Source organism: the organism of the source record quoted next, unplaced genomic scaffold (genome assembly GCF_019419815.1).
Source record: "Pyrus x bretschneideri cultivar Hongxiangsu unplaced genomic scaffold, Pyrus_bretschneideri_v1 Contig2, whole genome shotgun sequence".
Lineage (NCBI taxonomy): Eukaryota > Viridiplantae > Streptophyta > Magnoliopsida > Rosales > Rosaceae > Pyrus > Pyrus x bretschneideri.
In genome coordinates this window covers 5,384,954-5,409,472 of record NW_025999501.1, presented here as the reverse complement: position 1 = coordinate 5,409,472, position 24,519 = coordinate 5,384,954, and the positions used below count along the sequence as shown (strand labels likewise).

Below are 24,519 nucleotides of genomic sequence, written 5' to 3'. Positions count from 1 at the left end.
ATAAAACAATCCAAGGGATTAGCAAAGTTGCTAATCCCCGGCAACGGCGCCAAAATTTGATACGAGTTTTATATGCGCACAAATTAAACCCTCTTTTCGTCAATTGTAGTAAGTATGTAAGTAGGGATCGTTCTGGACCGGGGATTAGGAGGGATTGTTAACCACTTGGATTTGACTTCAAAAACGTAAAAACAAGTTTAAAACACTATACTAAACTCGAAGAATGCAAAACTAAAAGTAAGAAAGATTAAGACTAAAACTTAAACAAAACATGGGGGGGGGGGATTTAGGTTTGGACGAGATTAAACTAAAGTGGATAGATTGCAAAGAAAACAAATTGTAAATACGAAATTGACGGAAATGAATGGATGGGAAAGCTAGCTAAGGGGTTCATCTCCACACATGTTATACTTGCATACAAACCGATTTCTAATTGCTTTTCAATAAACCATGAATTCTCAACGCCCCGGGTTAATTAGGTCCGCTTAAATTAACCGTCAAGTTTTCCTTAAGTTAATGAATTGGATGATTGCATACGACAATCCAAAGCATTCCTCACAAGTTCCCTACATGAATTGCATAATAGAGATACAAGCAAGAATCATTAAGCATCATGAAAACTATAAGTGTTGACGAGGCATTCGTTACTATGATTGCATGAAACTTATGTCAAGAATATGTTTAACGCGATTGTTTATAAGCAACCTCCACTACTTGTGAATATAAGTTCATAACTATTACGTGAAACTCACTTATATTCTAGCGTCAAATTCATGCATGAAAATTAAGCGTTCATTCTTAATAAACATACATAAATAGGTTATCAATCAAACAGTTAAACAAATTGAATTCATAACTTATGAAACGTAATTAAAAGTAATCAAATCATATTACAAACATAAACATAGTTTCGAATCACCCCCTAGCTAAAGGGGGTTTAGTTCCTCATAACTTTGAAATCAAAGAAACACCTAAACATTCCAACAACTCAAAACTTGAATTGTATGAACGTTTAAGCACTCTTTTCTTCCATTTCTCATACGTACAAAACAAAGAGAATTAAAATGAAACTTTGAAATCAAAGAAACACCTAAACATTCCAACAACTCAAAACTTGAATTGTATGAACGTTTAGGCACTCTTCTCTTCCTCGTTGTTGTAGCACAAGGTTTAAGGATAGGTTGGTTGGGGGGATGGAAGTGTTGGGGAATTATGGAAATGGATGAGGATTGGTGGAAATGGAAGATGGTTTTTGGATTCTAAGGGAGAAAGGAATGTGTTTGTGGTGTGTTGTTGTGTTGTGAATGAGATGATATTTGAATGAATGAATGCAAGGGTATTTATAGGAGGAGTGGAGATGTATATGGCTATTTGTTTAAGGTGTTTGTGGTTGCAATGATGAAGAATTGCATGTGGAAATAAAAGGGAAAATGTGGTGAAATGATGAAGTAGGAAGGTGGAAATGCATGTGAGATGTTGGAAAGGAAATGGGAATATGAGTAGGCCATGGCATGGGAGTTGTTTTGTTGGTGTAAATGTGCCATGGTTGCAATGATAAAGAATAAAGGGTGCATGTGGGGTGGAAGTGATGAATGCAAAGTGAATGAATAATGAAATGAGTTAAAGAGGGAGAATGTGGTGAAATGATGAAGTAGGAAGGTGGAAATGCATGTGACTTGTTTGTGGAATAAAGAATGAATGGTGGAATGATGAAGTGAATGCATGTGGAATTAAAGAGGGAGAATGTGCAATGGTTGCAATGATGAAGAATAAAGGGTGCATGTGGGTTGGAAGTGATGAAGAAAATGCATGTGAAGGGTTTGAAAGAGGTGGGTGTGCATGTGAGTTGAAATGCATATGTTTAAATGGTTGAAATGTGTAGATAATTATGAGTATGATAAGTGATAAATGTATGGTTATGATAAGTGAATGGTGAATCATATGTTAAGTGATAAATGAATGATATGTGGTGAGTGATAAGTGATAAGTGTATGTTATGATAAGTGAATGGTTTGATAAGTGATAAATGAATGATATGTGGTGATAAATGAATGATATGTGGTGAGTGATAAGTGAATGGAAGTGATAAGTGATAAATGTATGATATGATAATTGAATGATATGTTAAGTGAATGATATGATAAGTGAATGCTTTAAGTGTTTAAAAATAGGGAACAAAACCCTTCCTTGCATGGCAAGGAACGGAGACACAAGGAAACACACGACAATGTCCTAAGGTTGCAAGGAATGTTGTTTTTGTGTTCTAAAATGCGTAGGAGTTTTCAATGATGCTTAAACATGAGGTCTTTTAGGATTTAACTTTCCTACTTCAAGTCTTTAATTTCGTCCATCCTCTTGGCTCCAAGCATATGATATCCATTCCAATCTCTAATTTGCTCCAAAAGGCTCCAAAAGGCATCCTTTTGCATACCTTGCCCTTAGAACCTGAAAACACACAAAAGAAGCATAAAGGACTAAAATAACTAGAGAAACATAACGTAAATGCACGAGAACAAGCCATTTAAGTCGCATGAATATGCTCCTATCATTGGGCTATAATTCACACAACTTTGAATTCAAATTTCAATTCAATCTCTTTCAACTCAAGTTTGCAATGAATTCCAACTTTGGATCCTCTTCGGATTCCAACTAGGGTTCCTCATCCAATTCCAAATTTGAAGCAAAATGGGCGCAAATGAGACGAGAAGATGATGAGTGTGATGAAGAAGTTCAAGTAAGGCGCAACAAACAAAACATGGCAGCAGCCATGGCTGCGGCCATAGTGTGTCAGCCAACTGAGGAACAACCTCAACGGGGTGGCTCTATTGCTGGTCGCTCTTACAAACCACGAAACAGAGCGATATCGCATGCCAATCTGATGAACAACTACTTCAACCCCAATTCGGTGTACACAGAAGAGGATTTCAGACGTCACTTCCGGATGAGGCGTCATGTCTTCGAGCGTTTACTTCATGATGTCTAACAAGTCAATCCATACTTTCAACAGAAGCTAGACAGAGCAGGCTGCCCTGGTTTCTCACCTCATCAGAAGGTTACTGTTGCGCTTCGAATGATGGCCTATGGTTCCCCAACTGATTCAATGGATGAAACCCATGGTATGTCTGAGTCTACATGCCTTGATACTCTTCAACAATTTTGTGACACAATTGTTTAGGTTCACAAAGATGAGTACCTCCGCGAGCCAAATCAAGAAGACCTGAATCGGCTCATTCGCAAAGCTGAAGACCGTGGGTTTCCGGGCATGATAGGGTCATTAGACTACATGCATTGGGATTGGAAGAATTGTCCCACCGGATGGCAAGGAGGCTTTAGCGGAAGGTCAAGAAAGCCAACTGTTGTGTTAGAGCCGGTTGTCTCATATGACATATGGATTTGGCATGCTTTCTTTGGAGTCCTTGGATCCCAAAATGACATTACAGTTCTTGGGCGGTCATCCCTCTTCAATAACTTCACGGAAGGTAAAGCACCTCAACTTCACTACTACATCAACAACCGTCAATACAATATGGGGTATTACTTGGCAGATGGCATCTACCCAAAGTGGGCGACACTTGTCCAAGCAATTCCAAACCCTAGGAATGACGCAGAAAAGTTGTTTACCTTACACCAAGAGGCATATCGGAAAGATGTTGAGAGAGCTTTTGGTATTCTACAAGCACGGTGGAAGATTATTAACGAACCGGCAAGAGGGTGGAGTCAAGAAAATTTGGACTCCATCATGATGTCTTGCATCATATTACACAATATGATAGTGGAGGATGAGCGAGATGAGTATATTGATGGAGAGTCCGATGACGACCCAGAAGATCCAAATAGGTCAAGAAGGGCTCGTGCAAAAATATATGATGGGCCTAATTTGCCTTTCAATCCAAGAACTAGTAGTATCTCTATAAATGAGTACATGAGGCGCTATAGAATGATATGTTCTCGTGCCACAAACAAGTACCTACAACATGATCTTGTTGCGCATCTTTGGGCCAAAAGAAGTATGGAGTAGGCGTTTAAGTTTTATGTTATTAAATGTTTTTTAAAATGTTGTTTAAGTTTCATGTTGTTAAATGTTTTTTATTTTATGTTGTATAACTTGTATGTTGGTTAATGTTATTTAATGTTATTTCATATTGTTTAATGTTGTTTCATGTTACTTAATTTAATTTAATGTTGTATAATGGCTTAGGAAGTTATAGGAAAAAATATAATTTAAAAAAAATATGAAACAAATTTTGTGAAATAGAAGTTATAGGATAAAAATAGAATTTAAAATAAAATAAAGCAACTATGTGAAATAGAAGTTATAGGAAAAAAATGGAATTAAAAAAAAATGAAACAAATTTTGTAAAATAAAAGTTATAGGAAAAAAAAAGAATTTAAAAAAAATATTAAAAATAGAAGTTATAGGAAAATTTTGTAAATAAAAAAAAATAATAAAACTATAAAAAAAAAATTCAAATGTAACGGCTAGTTGACGGTTATAACCGACAGGAAAACTGAATTTTCTGGCCAGCCCTCCAGCCCTCTAGCCCTCTAGCCCTCTCCGATTCCGTGGGGCCCTCTCAGATTCCAGAGCCCTCTGGCCTAGCCCTCGGTTGGAGACGGTTTTCGGGTTATTTTCGACCCTCTGGCCCTCTGGACCCTTCGGTTGGAGATGGCCTTACAGTTTTTTTGTCGAATACAACTTAATAAAAGGAAAATAAGGTATTAAAATGACCAAAATAACCCTAAACACAAGTCATGTACGAGACACATGACTTATGTTGGATGGAAACTTAACGGAGTTAGAGAGAGATTACAAATTAATGATTTCAAAACGTTGATATGACAAATTGCTTATATGACAAATTGAAAAATGCGTACAAGTTCATGTGACATTTCAAAACTTTTCCTCTTTTTTTTTTCCCTAAACCTCACAACCATGTCATCCTATTAATACCTAAACTCTCTCTCTCTCTCTCTCTCTCACTCATTTGCACCCACCCACGTGTACCTTTTTTCCCACTTTTTCTAACTTCCCGATCCACTAATTTATTTTACATAAATTTAATTTAATTTAATTTTGAGGAGAGTCGTTAATAATTTGGTCAAAAATACCATATCATTTGAGTTGAATCATTTCAGAATTAAATTAAATTAAATTAAATTAAATTTTGAGGAGCGTCGTCAATAATTTGGTCAAAAATACCATCGTCATTTGAGTTGAATCATTTCAGAATTTGGAATTTGTAAAATCTTCATTCCAGCAAATTTCTCAAAACAATGAAAGTGACCCCTCAATTAACTCAATACCATCAAAAGGCCAAATTCATCGAATTTCTACACCGAGTAAATGAACATGTTTTTGTACTATTTGACTTTTGGGGGGCCCTACGCAAGGCTTTGAAACTTAATCGGTCCGAACCAACAATTCTTAACCAAATTTGACTAAAAACTTTAAATTTTTCCAAAATCGGTTTGAACTGTTCCAACCTAATTCGGTTCATGATTTTACACCAAAAAAATTTATTTGAACTCATACAACATCTTTCTACAATCAACTTACTCTCTACACCCATATTACTTTTGTAGATCATCAGTTGGTTCCTGACCTTCCACATCTCTTAGATCAAGGATGATCTTAGTTATGCTTGTTGTTCTCCTGATCCGAGGGCGTAGACGCTTCCCTAACAACATTTATTAAATTATGTAATTTCTTCCGAATGTTTCTTTAGTATGTGTTTAATTAATATTTTATTTGCTAATTTTTCTTAATCTCATATAGATAATTAAAAAAAGTGATTTTTTTAATCTTATATATGTTTTTACTAGTAATAATGTTTTGAAAAGGTGTTGATTTTATTCCTAAATCCTAAAAAAAAAAAAAAAATTGAAATCAAATGAAAAAAAAACTTGAATAAATCGATTATACTTTAGTTAGAGGATTCAAAACTTCAAAATCATCATCCATCGGTAAACTAAGCTTGTTTTCTTTTTAAAAGCGTCTTAGGGTTTTAGCTAGAATAAACGTATAATAAAAATTATGTGATGGTAGGATTTGATGTCATGTTTGGGTTTGTTTATTAGTTGTGGGTTTATTAATAAATTTTAGTTTTATTATTAATTTTATCTTGTTCTTAATAGTAATTATACTATAAGATAAAAAATATTACATTTAAAATTTAAGTTAGATGTGGAGAGAGGTTACATTGGTCCAAATAAAATTTTCCTTTTACACCTCTCAAGTCAAATCCCAAGATCGGTTGTAAGGGCATGCAAAATTGCAAAATGTATTCTTTTTCTAAAAGTATTATCTTTCTTTTGTAGAGCAAAAGCATTAGGTACTAATTAGTTGGTTATTATAGAGAAAAAGAATTGATATTCATTTTTATTTGTAAGAGAAATTTTAGATTTGATTCTCGTTAAAAGTAAATTTGAATCACATTATTACTAGTCCAAGTAAGACTTTAGCCCCACCCTTCTTTTAGTGTTAATAATAACGTTTATTAAAAAAAAGCCTAATCTTTCAAATATTTTAAAAGAGAATCAGTAGAACATAACAAATTATGTTCATAAAACTTACCAAGTAGCATGTTTATTATCGAACCGTGAATTAGAACCGTGTATCGGAACTGAATAAATCAAAAGGTAAAATTAAAATAAAAAGAAAAATAGTAAGGGAAATAAAAGAATATACTAGAAACTAAAAGACTGGATCCAACAAAAAAAACTAAAAGAAACTAGAAAGTATACAAAGTATCAAAAATTAAATATGGAAAGTTCTCGAGAGGATTCCAATTTTGTCAACTCCCAAAAAAGGAAGGCGCAAAAAGGCAGCGCCCCTGAAAATTTCCAGCGATAATTAAAGTTTAGAAAAGCTCTTTTATTTTTTGTTTTTTTTTCTACTAATTATTTAAATTAGAATTTGTCTATATATTTTGGGTGTATAAACACATTTTATAGAAAATGAGAATGAGAGAGGGAGAGAGAAAGAGCACGGAGAATGTGAGGTTTTTGTTTTTGGTTTTTTTTTTTTTAAATATTAGAGGTATTTTATCATTATCTGTAGATAAAGATTCAATAAAAAATAATAAAATTTAGATATGAAAAATTACATTATTGTCTATTTTAATTTTTTGTATGATAGAAGATTAAATAGTTTGACAGGAGGTTTGTTAGACCATCTCCAATGGATGGGCTAAAATTTAAATTTTTTAGCCCGAAAAATTTAGCTTTTAACTTAAAAACAGTTTTTCTACTCCAACCATTCTACCCTAAAATTTTAGCCTAGGATTATTAAAGAATGAATTTAGGCTTTTTTTGTTAAATTAATTTTTTTTTTAAAATAAATATGTAGACTATCGTAAATTAATTTTATGAACATTTTAATCTAAAAAAATTTAAATTCTGATAAATATTAGGTAGAGTCCATCCCGATTTCTAGGCTAAATTTCGGGGGAAATCTGGCATTAGTTTAGCATTTAGCATTTAGCTCAAAATTTTGCCCTGAGTTGGAGTGCGTTTGGGAAGAAATTTTGGGGGTTAATTTGACTTTTAGTCTACCATTGAAGTTGGTCTTAATGAATAAAGGTTAAATAAATATAAAACCGGCTGAGTAATTTTTAATTTCTGGTCAAATCTCCCTTTCAAACTCGTTCACCAACCGCGCGGCGCTGCCATTGAAATGATCGAATCCTGATAGGATACCGTAGCTTATTCGCCACTACCAGCGATTCAGTTCACGACGAACTGAGTGAGAGCCAACGGATTCGGGTTCGAGCTTTGACTGAGAGAGATTTCGGGATGAGTTCGAATTCGGATGTGGTACGCGCGTTGGAGTCGGCGCTGGGGGTTTCGTTCCGTGGTTCGGTGACGGACATGGTGGTGGTGATCGCGACGACTTCAATTGCGCTGATAATTGGGGTTTTGGTATTGGTGTGGAGGAGATCGTCGGATCGGAGCCGGGAGGTGAAGCGGCTGGTGTTGCCCAAGCCGCTTGCTGTGGAGGAAGAGGAAGACGAGTTTGAGGTTGCGGCGGGGAAGACTCGGGTCACCATCTTCTATGGAACTCAGACTGGTACAGCTGAGGGATTCGCTAAGGTGAACAATTATGGATAAATTTGTGTGCTTTGTGTTGGACTCCAAGATTTTCGCGTCGAATGAATTATGAATAGTTTATGCTTGTGATCAAGAAATGCAAATGCAATGGTGCACTTGTTAATGTCTTGACTTTTTGACCTATAGAGATTGAACCCATAGGAGAAAATGATAGGTCGAGATGTTCATGACTGTAGTGCACGTATTTTTTACAGTTCAGGTGTTCTTGATTTAAGCGACTTAGTGTGAAATGTACAAATGATGAATTCATAACAGCTTCACTGTACTAAGCACTTTGGTGTGGTTCCGGACCCTCCATTTAGGAGTCAACCCATGGATCATGAATGTGGTAATATGTTAATATAGCTTTCTCAAGCGTACAGAAGTAATTTTCAATGTCGTCATGGTTTCTGGACGCCTAACCAAAAGTTATCTGTTCATTTACAGAATCTGAACTTACAACATAGATAATAGAATAGTTTATAGTGTTCTTGTAGGAATTTTTTTTTTTTACTTTCTAACTGTTGTGTTTTGATGTGAATACAGGCTTTGGCTGAGGAGATTAAGGCTAGATATGAGAAAGCTGCTGTGAAGGTTGTCGACCTGGTATGGCAGATGGGAACCGATTTTTTTTATTGCATCATTGCAAGATGTATTGCATAATATGAAATGTATGAGAAGTTATATTTGCTTGTGCTTGAATTAGGATGACTATGCTGAGGATGATGATAAATATGAAGAAAAACTGAAGAAAGAGACTTTGGCATTTTTTATGTTGGCCACGTAAGATACACGTTTACCTATACTTCTACTATGTTATTTCTAGAATCTTACTGGTCTTGCTAATAGTACGTTCAATATATTTTATCTTACTTTGTAGTTATGGAGATGGGGAGCCAACTGATAATGCAGTAAGATTTTACAAATGGTTTACGGAGGTTCGTAGCTTTATTGTACACATTGAGTTGATTAAAAAAAAAAAAAAAAAAAAATTGAAGTCACAACCATTTCATTTTTATTGTCATGTAATAAATTAAGATCTCATGGTTTTATTTCAGGGAAAAGATAGGGGTGATTGGCTTCAACATCTAAGATATGGCGTTTTTGCTCTGGGTAACCGACAATATGAACATTTCAATAAGGTAAAATCAATACTATATCTTTGTCAATTAATTCTTTGTAGTATTGCATCTTCTGACTACATCCTTATTGAAGCAGGTAGGAAAAGTGGTTGATGATAAACTTAGTGAAGAAGGTATAACTAATTTGCTTTCTCTCTTGCATTTCTATTGAGTGAATACTTGTGTACCTTGTTGCTTGCATTTCAATATGATTACTGACACACATAGCATAAGATCGCAGAGGAAATTTTCAGTTTAGGCATTCTATGTAAAGACTGGCACTCTTCATTTTGCATTCTTCAGTTATGTGTATGCATAAGTTTTTTGCTTGTGATTAAGGGCCTGTTTGGGATTGCTTCTCGAACGGCTAAAGTGCTTTGTGACAACCAATCTAGGTTGTAGAAAGGCTTTAGGTAGCACTTCCAAGTGACTTTCTAGGAAGCACTTGTATTTTTTAATAAAAGTCTACGTGTTCATATGCATCCTACAGTAGCAGTACCAAACGAGCCCCAATTATATATTTCTAGCTGTGTCCAAGTAGGCTTGCCTCCACTTCTTATTTTGTGAAAGAACAAGTTAAAAATTAAGATTGATGTTTTCTGATTTACTTTTTAGTTTTTTGCGTCCCATTTTTTTCTGTATAGGTTATTTCAATCGACAACTCTGTTAATTTTTAATTAAATTTGCCTCTTTGTGGTTAATGCAGGTGCAAAGCGTCTTGTTCCTGTTGGCTTAGGTGATGATGACCAGTGCATCGAGGATGATTTTTCTGCTTGGTATACTGTTGTCCTGTTGTCATTCTTTTCTCGATTGCTATTTAGTGATGCATTAACTGTAATGTTTGGGAAGTATTAGTATGGCATCATTTCTCTGCTGCATTGACTGTAATGGTTGGATTCTTCTTTAGGAGGGAATCATTGTGGCCTGAGTTGGATCTATTCCTCCGAGATGAAGATGATACAAATTCTGCGGCTACTCCATATACAGCTGTAATTCCAGAATATAGAGTTGTTATTCATGACTCTAGTTTTGTTACTTCTTATGAGGACAATCACTTGAATATGGCTAATGGGAATGCTTCTTACGATATTCACCATCCTTGCAGGTATTCATAGGTTGTGCATGTTTTGCTTCTCTAGGGAATAATACATTCTAGGAAAATTGGTGTAGTCTCTTGTTGTTCCTTTGTCCAATTTTATTTCCGTCCACTAATTTTTGTGTTGTATTTCTTTCCTAAAGAGTTAATGTTGCTGTTCAAAGAGAACTTCACAAACCTGAGTCTGACCGCTCTTGCATCCATCTGGAGTTTGATATCTCTGGAACTGGTATTACGTAAGTTCATAAATGTACCCGCTGTTTTTTATTTTGTTTTATCTAGTTCTTTATAGACTGGTGACAGGTGTACATTGATTCTATTCTCTCTGTCAAATGTACAATAGAAATGGTTTCTGGTGATAGGCTAATATTTGTTTTGCAATATAAATGGAATTTTTGTGCATCTCTCATATACTTTAAGTTTGTGAGTTTGTGTTTTATAAAGGCTTCTTTTAAATAATAAGAATAATAATATTTGTCAAATATAGGTGTATCATTGCATTAACCAGTTAATTTCATGAGTATTGTCCACCAACCTTGCCAAACGAAAAACAGATGCTTAATGTGGTTAACTCTTTGTAAAATGATTTTCCAATGTTTGTTTAGCTATAGTTAATGTTAGTATGTCATCAATAATGGATTATGTATTTGTCTTTTTCTGCGTTTTACAGTATACAAAGACATCCGCCATTTGTTAACTAATTTGTAATGGGGGACTGAAATTAATTAGTGAATGAGCCCAAAAGCAAGGGGTTCCTGCTTGAGTTCCACTTTCTTTTTTTTTTTTTTTTTTTTTTTAATACATGATTAGATCTGAATGATGGTTTTATTATCAACCTGATGATCAGAACTGTTTTCTTTGTTTTTCAGATATGAAACTGGAGACCATGTGGGTGTTTATGCAGACAATTGTGATGAAACAGTTGAAGAAGCTGCAAAGTTCTTGGGCCAACCTTTAGATTTGCTATTCTCCATACATACTGACAATGATGATGGCACATCTCTTGGAAGCTCATTACCGCCTCCATTCCCTGGTCCTTGCACAGTCCGCACAGCATTGGCACGTTATGCTGATCTGTTGAATCCACCTCGGAAGGTGATCATTTTGTTTCCCGCTATTGCCTTTCTCTTACTTTTTTCTTTTGTTGATTTTATTTGTGTTTTTAACTTTTTATACTGATTGTTTATTTCAAATGATTTATCCTGTCAGGCTGCCCTACTTGCTTTGGCTGCACATGCTGTTGAACCGAGTGAAGCAGAAAGACTTAAATTTTTATCATCACCTCAGGGGAAGGTTGTTGGCAATCAAGAAAACTCTTTTAGATTGTTTGATTCTGTTTCCATGTTCTTTTTATATTTCATCTATACTCATATCACATGCTTTCCACCATCCAGGATGAGTACTCAAAATGGATTGTTGGAAGTCAGAGAAGTCTTGTTGAGGTAATGGCTGAGTTCCAATCAGCAAAGCCTCCACTTGGTGTGTTTTTTGCTGCAGTAGCCCCTCGCTTACAGCCTCGTTACTATTCCATATCATCTTCACCAAGGTGATTTCCCTGTACTATTTATCATAGTATTTCTAGAAATTAATTAGACATGTAGAAACCTGACTAATATTGTTGCTTGTTAAACAGATTTGTGCCCCATCGTGTTCATGTGACCTGTGCTTTAGTTTATGGTGCAACGCCAACTGGCAGAATTCACAAAGGAGTGTGTTCATTCTGGATGAAGGTAATATCGATTGTGACTATGCAGCCCTTTGTCTGTCCCTATCATTGTGTATATTTTTAGGGTTTTTGAAATGCTAAAGCCTTCCATACTCTCTTACAGCACAACTTGGGCTGGATTGCATCTAACAACAAACTTTTTTGAATGAAATCAGAATGCAGTTCCTCTAGAGAAAAGCCATAACAGTAGCTGGGCTCCTATTTTTATTAGGCAATCCAATTTCAAGCTACCTGATGATCCTTCAGTCCCAATTATCATGGTGGGGCCTGGTACGGGCTTCGCACCATTCCGAGGATTTCTACAGGTTTGAAATTGCATTAGTCTGAGTTTGCATTGTTTATTTGTGGGAAAAAGGAGAAATAAAGTATCATTTCTCTCTTTTCAGGAAAGGATGGCCCTGAAAAAGGAGGGTGCTCAATTAGGACCTGCACTGCTCTTCTTTGGATGTAGAAACCGCAGAATGGTAAATATTTTTTGATATTTTGGAATACTTTGTGCTTCTGGTGGATGAATAAATATATACTGGATCTTTATTTTTTCTAGGATTTCATTTATGAAGATGAATTGAATAACTTTATGGAAGAAGGTGTGTTGTCTGAGTTAATCGTTGCATTCTCGCGCGAGGGACCAACCAAGGAGTATGTTCAACATAAACTGATGGATAAAGTAAGTATTTGTGAGAACTACAAGGTGGTCTCGTTTAAAATTTTAATATTTTAATTAAAATGGTAGATTGTGGTCTCTCTTAATTAGATAATTATCTAACAGTCGCACCAATTTATTCCATATTCAGGCAGCATACGTGTGGGACCTAGCATCTCAAGGGGGGTACCTTTATGTTTGTGGTGACGCCAAAGGAATGGCTAGAGATGTTCATCGGACTTTGCATACCATTGTCCAGCAGCAGGTGCCAATCTCTCTCTCTCTCTCTCTCTCTCTCTCTCTCTCTCTCTCCCCTTCTCCTTATTTTACAAACACGCGGGGCCCGCACACATATAGATCCTGTGAACAAATGAAATAGCTACAGAATGCGCACACATAAATCCTGTGAACGGATGAAATAGCTACAGAATGTACACATGGCTATAGAAGTCTAGGCAATATCTTTGTGCTTGCGGTTTTTTGGTCCTAGAAGATCTATGGGAAGTGTATTTAATGTAGGAGGGAGCAAAGCTTTCACTAATTTTTACTGGGTGGTGCTAGCAACACAACCCTTTTTACCTCTCACGCGCCTCTCTCAATTTCCCGATGGTCGGATCAAATGAATTGAAAACGATCAAATGACAGAAATTAACAAGGGTTGTGTGGGAAGTAAAAATGGGTGTGGATAGTACCGCCCATTTTACTGCTAGTCATCCGTTTTTGTTTGAAGTTGGTAATTTCCAAAATAAAAGAGAAAGTAAAAATAATCTTGAAGCTGGTGCTACTGCTGGGTGATAGCTTGTTTACCCATATATTGTGTCTTATTTGCCTGTCGAGTTGGATCATGTTTACAAGTTATTGCTGGCAAAAAAAATTCAGGAAAAGGTGGACTCAACGAAAGCAGAAGCTACCGTGAAACAACTTCAGATGGATGGACGATACCTTAGAGATGTCTGGTGATACCGCTTTCCCTCCTTTGCCTTGTTTTGTACCATCTTTAAGAACGTTGGAATTATATATACCTCCAAGGTCGGGCTTCGGAAGGTTGATCTCTTCCCTTCAAAATTTATAGCAGCAGATTTGAACAAGTGTTGGGAACAGAAACCTGGTTTCCCAAAAGCTTTTAGTTAATTAGATCAACTTCGGTCTGCCTGTATTGTTATTATTATTTATTTCTCTTTTTAATAGAAGGGGCCATTTAATTTTAGGGAAACTACATGTTAGCTAGTTACAAAAATGTCAAAACACATATGAATCATGTAGTTTGTTTTGGTTGATGTTGCATGGAGATTTATGGTGAATTATGGTAATTAAAATAAAACTGAAGTTTGCTACTAGTCTTTTGTTATTTGCTACCGACAGGGTGTACCCTGTAATGTCCAAGACCGAACTCAACATTCTCATGCAATCAATCACTTTAATGTCGTCTTGTTTAGTTACAACTAAACACTGTTAGGCTCGGTATAGTTCAATTTTTTTACGAACATTTATAAAAGCTTCTCAAGAAGCCCAAGTCGTAATTTTTCTGTTAGTATTTTCTGGAGAAGCCGAAGTTATGGTTGCTTTTGGCTTTGGCATGGCTTTTTAGCAAATTCAATTTTATAGGATGACAATAAGGCTAGTAACGTAGGGATTGTTGGACGATGAAGCATCAACAAGTACATAAAATGGGTGTGCGAAGATGAGAATGCTTCGTTGGATGTGTGGACATACAAGAAATGAAAAGATTAGGAATGAAGATATCCGGGGTAAAGTAAGAGTAGCCAAAATTGAAGGAAAAATGAAAGAAAATCGGTTATGGTGGTTTGGACATGTGAAACGAAGGCCTGCTAATGCTCCGACTAGAAGATGCGATTATGGGACAGAGGTTCAGGGTCGAAGAGGTAGAGGAAGGCTTAGAAAGACTTTGGAAGAGACTCTAAGAAAAGACTTAGAGTACTTGGATTTAATGGAAGATGTGACACATAACCAAATACAATGATGCTTTAGGATTCATACAACCGACCCTACGTAGTGGGAAAACGTTTTGTTGTTGTTGTAAGGGGAAATGTATGCAAATTCAATTTTTTATTTTCTAGGAAAAATGTTTGCAAATGGAACATGAAGGACACTCGGAAGTAGGGATGGGCAAAATACAGTACAAAGTCATTACTTACTTACCTTGTAGAACTTATATGACACTGGATGCCCACGCAAAAGTATCGCTGAAAAAAACGAGGTCGCATCAAATTATCGCCAACACTAAGAGACCACAACCCCTCGTCGAAGCGAGCACACACACGTCACAAAAGATACGAGCAAAGACTTATAATGATTCAATCGTAATAGTACATATGAAACCGGGTATCCATGCAAGTCGAATCTAACCATAGTTCTAATAAAAAAGGTGGTGTTGAATTAAGAAAAGATGGAATTTCAAACTGGTCTCAATATTCTTTGGAATACTAAAGGGGAAGCGAATGCATGACATTGACAGCAGGGGAAGTGTGGTTTGGGGATAAATTTCAGTCTTATATTTCATATGCTACGTCATGAGTTCGATTTATAATACTGATAAATCACGACATGATGGTTAAGAAATGTTGAAATACATATGTGAGTCTTCCCAACCCTAAAAGGGTGAATGGACGTGGCGAATGCACCGGTTAGTTCTTTTAAAAAAAATATATGTTTGGATCTGGAAAATTATTTCCTACTTTATTGTATGTTTGCTCTCACCCAACCACTATCCTTTCCTGTTCTCCAATTCTTCATTTTAGTTACCTACTATAAAAAGAGCCTTGAATTTCGGACAATCATCTTTTTCTTTTTTTTTTCTTTTTTTATTTATTTTCTTTTATACATAATCTTGCAAAGTATAAGAAATATGGTTGTGCAAAGAAATAGACGAACATGACATTTTAGAAAAATATTGAATTTTATCATGACAATTAAATGAGTAAAGAATTTTGAATTAAACTAACTTTTTTTTATTTTTATTTTTTATTTTGTAACGGTAATCTATGGATAAAAGTTTAAAAAGTAAACAACTCGAACCGTCGTAAAAGAATGCGAAGTGAATCGTTCACATTTTTATGAAAAACGACGATCCCTTTCCTTAAGGGACTTGATATACATAATTTTATTAGCTAACTACCTTTCACACTCTTTAGTTTGGGTTGATTTTTAAAATGTAGTACGAAGTTTCAATTTTTTTATTATGCATTTTTTGGTCTGATTGAAGATCTGATACAACATTAAATTGATATTATGTTGAGTGCGAAATCTTTATATGAGCTAACGTGTAAGCTACATTTACAAGATATTAACAAAAAAACTCATCAATTTTGATGGATGATTAGATGATGAAAGAAACAAAAGGTATACATTAATACGACTTTAAAACATAAAGGTGTAATGTGAAAAGTTAAAAAACTTTATGGTCAATTTTGAAAGCGATAAAAAAAATAGAGTTGTAAAATCTAATTAGCTTTAGTTTTATATACAAAAAAAGAAAACAGTTAAGTATATAACTGGGGGTAGTTTCCGGTCAAAGGCAGGAGCAGTTGAGTTCTGACTAGAGTCGATAGAGCGTGATAGAAGTCAGCAGAGAGTCCGTTTCTCCTTAAACCTCGTTGAAAACTCCTTCCCCTCCGTCCTTCCGCTCTTCAACGCTCCGCCGCTTCTTCCGCCGTCCCTCCGCCTCTCATTCTCTCTCTTTCTCCTCCGCGTCTAAACCCCTTTCCAGGGTTTAGGGTTTTGCCCAAAGCCCAATAAGGTTTGGTCCTTCAGAGGTTTCCATTGGCCTTTCCATATTTCATATTATGCGAAACTGAATTCACTGTGATCAAAGCAATGCTTGAGAAAGCCAAGGACCCTAAGAAGGGCTTTATCACCGAAGAAGATACCGCCACTCTCTTACAAAGGTACCTCTTTCTCCTCTCTCATCGATTTCGATATGTTGCATATATTATATATGTATATATATATATATAAATAATTTATTATATATATATTTATGCATGTGGTTTTTTTTTATTTTTTTATTTGAAATTTCTGCGTAATGGGTTGTTTCTATTGGTATTTTTTGAGTATTGGGTTTAATGGGTTTTTTTTTTTTTTTTTTCTTTTGGATTTTGGATTTTGGGATTTTTGTGTTGTTAGGTGAATTGGGTTTAATCATTAATGTGGGGTTTTTGTTTTTTGCATTGCTGATGGGCAGGTATGCGCCGACGACTGTGCTGGCCCTGGTGCGGGAAGTGGCGAACTATCCTGATGAGAAGATCGATTGGAATCGGTTGGTGGCCAAGACTTCAACTGGAATTTCTAATGCCAGAGAATATCAGATGCTTTGGCGCCATTTAGCGTATCGTGAAGCTCTGCTTGACAAATTAGACAGTGGGGCTCAACCTTTGGTCTGTTTCCCACCCTTTTCTCTTCATTCGTAGTTTATGGTGTTTGTTCTACTCTTTTACACAAATGTTGTATGTCGATAAATATGTAATATATTAGGTTTTCATTTTTTGGTGAATGATGTGGTTTGTGGGATTGTGAGTATAATGGGTGTTCTAATCGCTGAGTGTGCGTGAGAAGGAGAGAGACTTAAAAAATTTACCCCGTCTCCTCTGTTACCATAACTAAATTGCTGTTAACTTAGATGTACAATCTGCTTTCGAGAGCTGTTATTTGTGGACATGATTGCAAGTAAATGGAATGATAATTTAGTAGGAACATTTATTGTGACATCACTAATTTTTCCAGCCTGTTTGTTTGAATTAGAATTATGTATATTGTAGAAATCTTGCCGTTAGTCTACTGGACGAATTATTAGGTGCTCATTCAACCAAATAAAATAGAAAAAAAAAAAATAAAAAAAAATCTAAAGCGCTCTTTTAAGTCACCAGTTTCCTGCATGGTAATTGTTTATATTTCCATACTGTGCGTAGACATGTAACTTTCATGGAAATATATTCAAGTTGTATGAACTAAATTCTGAATGAATTTATAAAACGCTCATTCGACCAAATAAAATAGAAAAAAGGAAAAACAGAAAAGAAATCTAAAGTGCTCTTTTAAGTCACCGGTTTCCTACATGGTAATTGTGTATATTTCCGTAGTGAATTTCAAATTTTATATTGTGCATAGACATGTAACTTTCATGGAAATATACTCAAGTTTTACGAACTAAATTACAATTTTCTTGCTGAGGTTAGTATGTGCGGCATTTTCTTGCAAGCTGATTGAGTCATAATGAAGTATATTATCAGTTCCCACTCATTATAACTTGCAGGAAACGACTTCATTTTCCTTTTTCCATATTCTGAGTCATGTTAAATTTCTCTAGCAGGATGATGATAGTGATTTAGAATACGAAGTGGAATCTTTTCCTGCTGTTAGTGCTGAAGCTTCAACAGAAGCTGCTGCATGTGCGAAGGTATATAAATGAGTACATACTTAATATATGATTTGCTTCAGGCTTCAGGGTTTATTACTTCAGACCTTACAGGTCCTTGAATGGAGTGTCTTGCCTGTTGATTTGTTGACTTTAATTTGGGTCTTTTTGGGAATGCGTCTACCTGGAACACTTTTGCTAGGCGAGCACAATAAAACTTGTCTTGTTGCAATACAACAGAAAGCACTTAAAACTTTATTTGTTAAAGAAAGCACTCCAAGCACATTGAAATGCTATCTGAAGAGGTGCCTGGAGCTTCTGCAGAAAGCACTAAAAGTGCTTATAATCCAGAAGCGCTTTTAGTTTTTCTGCCAAGGTTGCTGGAAATGCTTTTGGCTATTTGAAAGCACCTTTAGCTGTTCCAAAAGCAGTGCCAAATGAACCATAAATCTGGGAATTTAGATATCAATATGGAGGTTAATGCTGTATGTTTAGAATAAAAGGGAGAAGAAACAAAAAGATTCCTTGATGTAACTATTTCAAATACATTCAATCTAACGCTTTATAGTTTTCATAGCAAATTTGGCCTTGTTTCAAATCCAAATCCCTTTTTTTTTAAATTGTCCATCCAAATAGAGCCTTATAGTTCCCTGCTGAAGCTACCTTTTCTGATTGCATGAACATTCAAACTGCTCTTGTGGTTCTTTCGAAATCCTCCTTTTATCGTTTCTAATTCCAGTATGCATAAAGATATTTCACCTGAGCTATATAAGTGAGAAAGCATGTGATCAACATCTAAAGGTCTGCAACATGGCTACTGGGTTAAGGTGGTCTCACATTTGTTTACCTTTTCCTTTTCCTAGTAGGAGTAGGATATGCCTTAGACTCCTAAGTTCCAAACAAATTAACTCAAAGGATCACTTATAATGCCCAGCACTGCAACATATATTAGAAACTTCAAAACAGGCTTGTTGTAGGCTTATAGCTCATGTCAAACAATCGACTTGTTTAAAATTTGTAACACTGATATTATAACCATTTACTATGCAACTATTTTTGGACCGAGAAGACTCTTTTTGAGATTGTAAAACTTTCTTTACTGTCTGGCTATATGGATAAATTTTGTCCAACCAAGCAACTGCTTTTGCATCATTGGGTCAAGAATTGTTCATCAGCAATTTTCTGGCATCCCTTTTTTGTTTCTTTGCTAGTACTCTTATGTTTTGAAGGTTGTTGGTGCTGTCTTAATCTCTTCACACTTTTTTGTGCTACTTTTTTCCTCTCTTTAATGAATTTGTCTCCTATAAAAAACATCAGAGTTTACATTTGTATAATCTCTTGATTATTTTCTACCTTACTAACTTAAAGATCTAGCCAGCTTATCTTGTTGAAATGGTTTATTTTCTTGGCCAGGTTCTAATTTTATTTGGTTTATCAAGTGACGCAAGTCATCAAAATGGTTTAACAGTTGAGGGTCCGTTATCAATGAATTTACCCAATGGCCAGGCATCTAGATCTCATCAAAATTCACAAGCAACATGTTCAATGCGAGGGAAGAACATTACAGTTCCAGTTTCGGTTCTGAAAAATCCCCTCCCTGTAGTGACAGCATCTACAGTGGAAACTGCTGAAGGAGATGATGCATTAGGAAATGTCATGGCTCCTCGAAAGAGAAGAAAGAAGTGGTCTGAGGCTGAAGATTTGGAGCTGATTGCTGCTGTGAAAAAACATGGGGAAGGAAATTGGGCAAATATCTTACGAGGAGATTTCAAAGGGGACAGAACACCTAATCAGCTAAAGCAGGTTTTTTTTTCTATCACCGCAACTGGTTCTCGAGTCTTATATTTTGGTTTTGGCTTTATTGTTGTTTCTTTTCATGTTTTGGTTCATTATTCTTTCCCATCTCTATTTGTAATTTGATGCATCCAAAGGGGCATAAAGAATTCCTCCAAAAAGAAAAAATACAAATGAACTTGAGCATGATGCTTATGATTATGGTTTGTTGATGGTAGAAATTACAGATACTTTTAATAAACTTGCCGAAGTTTAGAGAAATGAACAACATAAACATCGTGCTTAAGATTATGGTTTACTAGGCACGAAATGACTTCCAAAAGTACTTGAAGACCCAGTTTGCAGTAGAAGAAGAATCATAATAAACTTAAAACTAACTGTGAAACAACTTCTAAAAATAGACTGAAGCATAGATGACATCTAAGAATGAAATAAATTAACACAAAGAGATGTAGAGCTTAATGCCAACTGCTCTAAATGACTTAAATTAATATAAACGAAAAAAAAATATACGTTTATATTATTTTCCCAACTTGTCTTGTAGTCAAAGTGGGTGGGAGTGTTATTTGGTTTATGGGCCATTAATCACTCTGTCTATGCCCTTCGTATTAGAGGGGAATTAATTAGTTGGCATTCTAATTTACTCGAGGTTCCTTTTCGCTTTCTTTTTTTGAAAAAGATAATTTCTCCAGAAGATGACCTAGAGTTTGAATTATCCCTTGGTTCTGGTCCTTTTATCTATTTTTTACTTTGGAAAAGAGAGTCCCTTGGTTTTTGTCATTTAAAGTGGTGTAATAGGACTCGAGTATTTGTACTTGGATAAGTTTTGTTTATATTTGTTGAATTTATAGTCCAGTTGTCAGATTGTAGTGGAGTTGGAGACTGAAATAAGAACTGAATAAACATATCATCCTTTACTTGCACATAATAATCTGGTTACGTTTTCTACAGAAACGCATCATCCTTTATGTGACCATTAAACGTATGACATTATGCCACTTCTTTGCTATACTCCGTACTTCATTTGTAGCTCGTGTTGATGTGCTAGTATATGAAAACTCAGGTTGAAACCATACATTATTTGACGATTTTTGAATAAATTGAGTTGTTAATTCATAAGTTACTATTAGTGATTGATTTATGTATATTATTGAAGTTAAGCTGAATTGATCAAACCATAGACTCTGAAGATTCTTCTATGGTGGAGTTGTGTAGCTGCCATATAGATGTAATTGCACATCTAGCAACTGTGTGTGAATAATACTCTGTTGTCATCTAGTTCGGTTAGATGTCTGGGTTTTACCCAGGTTTCCCGGGTTCAAATCCCGGCAGTGGATTTCCATTTTTCATATATGAATATATTATGTTAAATCTTATGAATTATGAATAGGCTGTGGGCAGTTCATTTCAAGCTATGCACGTGTTCCAACTATTTTTCTTTTGGCTGTGATTAGAAGCATGAATGTGCACTAATGTTATGTTGAGTTTTCATTGTTTCTAAGTTTCAGGGCGATGTTGCTATATATCCTGTTTTCGTTTGTGATTTTGTGGACTTCTTGTCCGCTCTTGTATATTTATTTTTTCCTCAGAAAAAAAAAAAAAACAAAGTGCACTAATGCCTTTTGTTCCTACTATTTTTGTGGGTTTATATTACAGAGGTGGAAAAAAATTAGGACGAACAATCCAGACTTGAATGTTGGAGGCGGCTCAAGTAGTAAACTTTCAGAAGCACAGGTAGCAGCTCTTCATTCATTGTCCATAGCCCTGAATATGCCTAACATCACAGCTAATACAATTGGCACCGGTGATTCTCTCTCCCATCTATGCTGTTTTTAGTTTACAGGAAAGTACATATAATTCTTATGTTGCTTCCATGAAATCCTGCAGATTTTCAAGGAACTCTTGAGTTCCATCTGAACTTCTTTGGTTCCCAATAGCGAGTCCTAGAGTCAAGGGAATAATGTATACGTTTTATTGTTTCTGCATAGTATACTTGGAAGTATTTTGAAAGTCTTATAATAACATAACACTTTCTTGACTTTCTTAATGCCATTGCCAACAAAGATTTTCTTTTTGCCTTTTAAATTATGGATGTGCATAAACTGTCAAGCAATTTTAATATTTTAGCTGCTGCATTATCTATTGATCACTCTGCTATTTTTGGGATTGTCTTCACCCCTGTTTTTGAAGTCTTGGCTTTTCCGTGGATGCGATGCATCATGAATCGCGTCTTTCATTAAGGGGTGATTTTTGGCACCTTAATTACTGAAACCGTTGTGAATGTTTTGATTGGTTCTTATCTCTTTGATTTTTATTGACATTTTTACGTAATTTATTTAGTACTGTGTCAATCTGTAACTAACAGTATTCTTGTAAACAGCTGGGACAAGTACGCACAGCAAGCTTGCTGGAACAAATGCAACTAGCAACTCTGTGCATTGTACTACTGCTGAAGCAAAACCGCAGTCCCAGCAAGGCCTTAACCCAGTGAAAACATATCAAACAGGATTGTCGGGCTCCACAACAAAAGCTCCAGTGATCGCCAAAAAAACTATACCGAAGCTTACTAATGGTATGGTAAGAGCCGCTGCGGTTGCTGCTGGGGCTCGCATTGCTTTTCCTTCAGATGCTGCATCACTTCTCAAGGCTGCTCAGGCGAAGAATGCTGTCCAAATCATGCCTACAAGTGGTTCTTCTACCCAATCTGTTAAACCTGGCAGCATGTCTACCCACTCAGAACTTCCTCCTAATGTACATATAATGCGTAGCAGCTCGGCTGCTATACCACCTTCCATCCCTTCATCCACTGCTGCCACACCTGGCACTACACGCCCTCGGTCTTCAAAAGTTCTTCCTCAGGCAAGTCAGCACACTCCAACTAGTGACGCAATGTTATCCAGACAGACCAATGTTGTTAGCTGTAACCTGGATGCTGAGCCGGGCTCTGCTCCGACAGATCAGGTCCAAGATGGAGCAGTGATCTCTAGGGATGGACCGAATGACCGAGTTCAAAAGGATAAATCACCTGACCAGAAAGCTCAGTCAAAAAATTTGTCAACGAATGCTGAAAATCCCGTTGATTCACCGAAGATCGAAAGTGATGAAACTGATTGTAAAGCTGTCGCAGGTGTAAAAGCTGAAGAGAGAAAAAGTGCAAAAGATAATGAGATTCCGTGTTCGTCTGCTAATGTAGGAGGCAGTGATCCATCTGCAGTTGACAGTTGTGAAACCGAAGCGCAAGTGAGAAGCACACAGATCTTCTCACCATTGCAACAGATGGATGCAAGGGAAAGCAGGTCTTAAGCAAAGAGGAGGGTGACATTTAAGATCTAGGGGAAGAAGAGGATTGGAGTATCTTGTAAAGATTGTGATGTAAATTTAGTTAGACTTAATGAATGTTTTGGATCTTAACGATGGATGGATGGATGGATGGTTCTTGTCAATGATGTAAATTCGTTCAGTTTTGGATGGTGATGGTGTTCCTGCATTGCATTACAGTATTCAAGTTGAGCACCCTGTTGAATTTTGCAGTCAGTCGTCGTTCTTTTGTTTTCGGGTTTTTTCCCTAAACGGGTTTACATGAAACGATCTGTTAAACTAGCATGTGGGAAAATCCAAACACGAACACAACTGCCCAATACCGTGATATTGACACTCTTGTCGAGTTAAAAATCACAAGCACATGCCAATACCATGATATTAAAATTTCATTTCAAATTTAAATAAGCACACGCATAGTACGTGTACAATTGCTAGTTTTCATACATTACCCTCTTGTCAAGTAAAAAAATGATAAAATTCTAATAAAGAGATTAATAATACAAACTTATTATGGTACAATAACCGACAGATCCAGATTTTCAAAATCTCAAACAGCTTCACGTATTCATGTTCAAATTATAAGCCAGCACATTTTATTAGGTAGCCTGTGTGTATATCATACAGCAAAAATGTACCCGTTAGATAAAATTGATGCATTCTGTATTGTTTAGTAATTAATAGAAATACTATATCTGACAATTTTTTACCCGATCCATTAACACGGCATGTAAACAACACGACAATAACGGGTTTCGGGTCAACATGATAACTAATCGGGTCACACGATAATAATCCATTAATAACTGGTCCTTAATAGGTTTACACGAGAGTGACACATAGGTAACCTATTTCGGCACGATAAGAAAAAAGTTATTTTGATGATTTTAATTTTTTAAACTACTAAAACAAAAACTTACTATAAAATACAATAGATATAATGAATATGTATATATTGTTTATTAATTATTATTCTATATAAAATATAAAATTTAAGTTTTATTTATTTATTTATTTTTATAGTATATTATAGGCAAATATTGAGATTAAAAATTATAAAACACATTAAAAATAAAAATATCAAGTAATTTAAAATACCAAACACATTTAAAAAATTATAATAATTAATTTACATGTGCGAAAAATATGAAGAAAAAAAAATGCAAACGCCCATAGTCACATCCTCTACGCTTTGAGGATGGGTATATGATCATTTGAATTTTTAAAACCATACAAACTCTCATGAATAGTTTTTTTAAGGGAGTTTAAAATAAACAAAATTCATAATCATTAATGTATAAGTCTGAAAGATATGAAAGCATAATAAATGTTTATAATTGCATCCACAACGCTTAGACAATG

At 35.5% G+C, this 24,519-nt stretch overlaps 2 protein-coding genes across 5 annotated transcripts; both read left to right on the top strand.

The window, feature by feature from the left end:
• Positions 1–7,794: 7,794 nt before the first annotated feature.
• On the top strand, positions 7,795–14,011 carry LOC125476724 (NADPH--cytochrome P450 reductase-like). The gene is made up of 18 exons (XM_048583153.1): positions 7,795–8,091; positions 8,635–8,694; positions 8,795–8,871; positions 8,969–9,026; positions 9,147–9,230; positions 9,307–9,343; positions 9,916–9,985; positions 10,117–10,314; positions 10,449–10,541; positions 11,175–11,400; positions 11,515–11,598; positions 11,700–11,851; positions 11,939–12,035; positions 12,187–12,336; positions 12,418–12,495; positions 12,576–12,698; positions 12,826–12,939; positions 13,554–14,011. The coding sequence occupies exons 1-18, from the start codon at positions 7,795–7,797 to the stop codon at positions 13,632–13,634; spliced, it is 2,079 nt and encodes a 692-aa protein (XP_048439110.1). The 3' UTR covers positions 13,635–14,011.
• A 2,184-nt stretch (positions 14,012–16,195) lies between these two features.
• LOC125476723 lies at positions 16,196–23,365 on the top strand. Of its 4 annotated transcripts, none has more exons than XM_048583152.1 (6): positions 16,196–16,579; positions 16,876–17,068; positions 18,001–18,087; positions 19,552–19,848; positions 21,496–21,643; positions 22,220–23,365. In XM_048583152.1, exons 1-6 carry the CDS (start codon positions 16,509–16,511, stop codon positions 23,140–23,142), a joined length of 1,719 nt encoding a protein of 572 aa, XP_048439109.1. In that variant the 5' UTR covers positions 16,196–16,508; the 3' UTR covers positions 23,143–23,365. The 4 variants fall into 4 exon arrangements, with proteins under 4 accessions (XP_048439109.1, XP_048439108.1, XP_048439106.1 ...); XM_048583151.1 differs by having other exon boundaries at positions 17,998–18,087; XM_048583149.1 differs by having other exon boundaries at positions 17,998–18,087; positions 19,459–19,848.
• Positions 23,366–24,519: the final 1,154 nt, after the last annotated feature.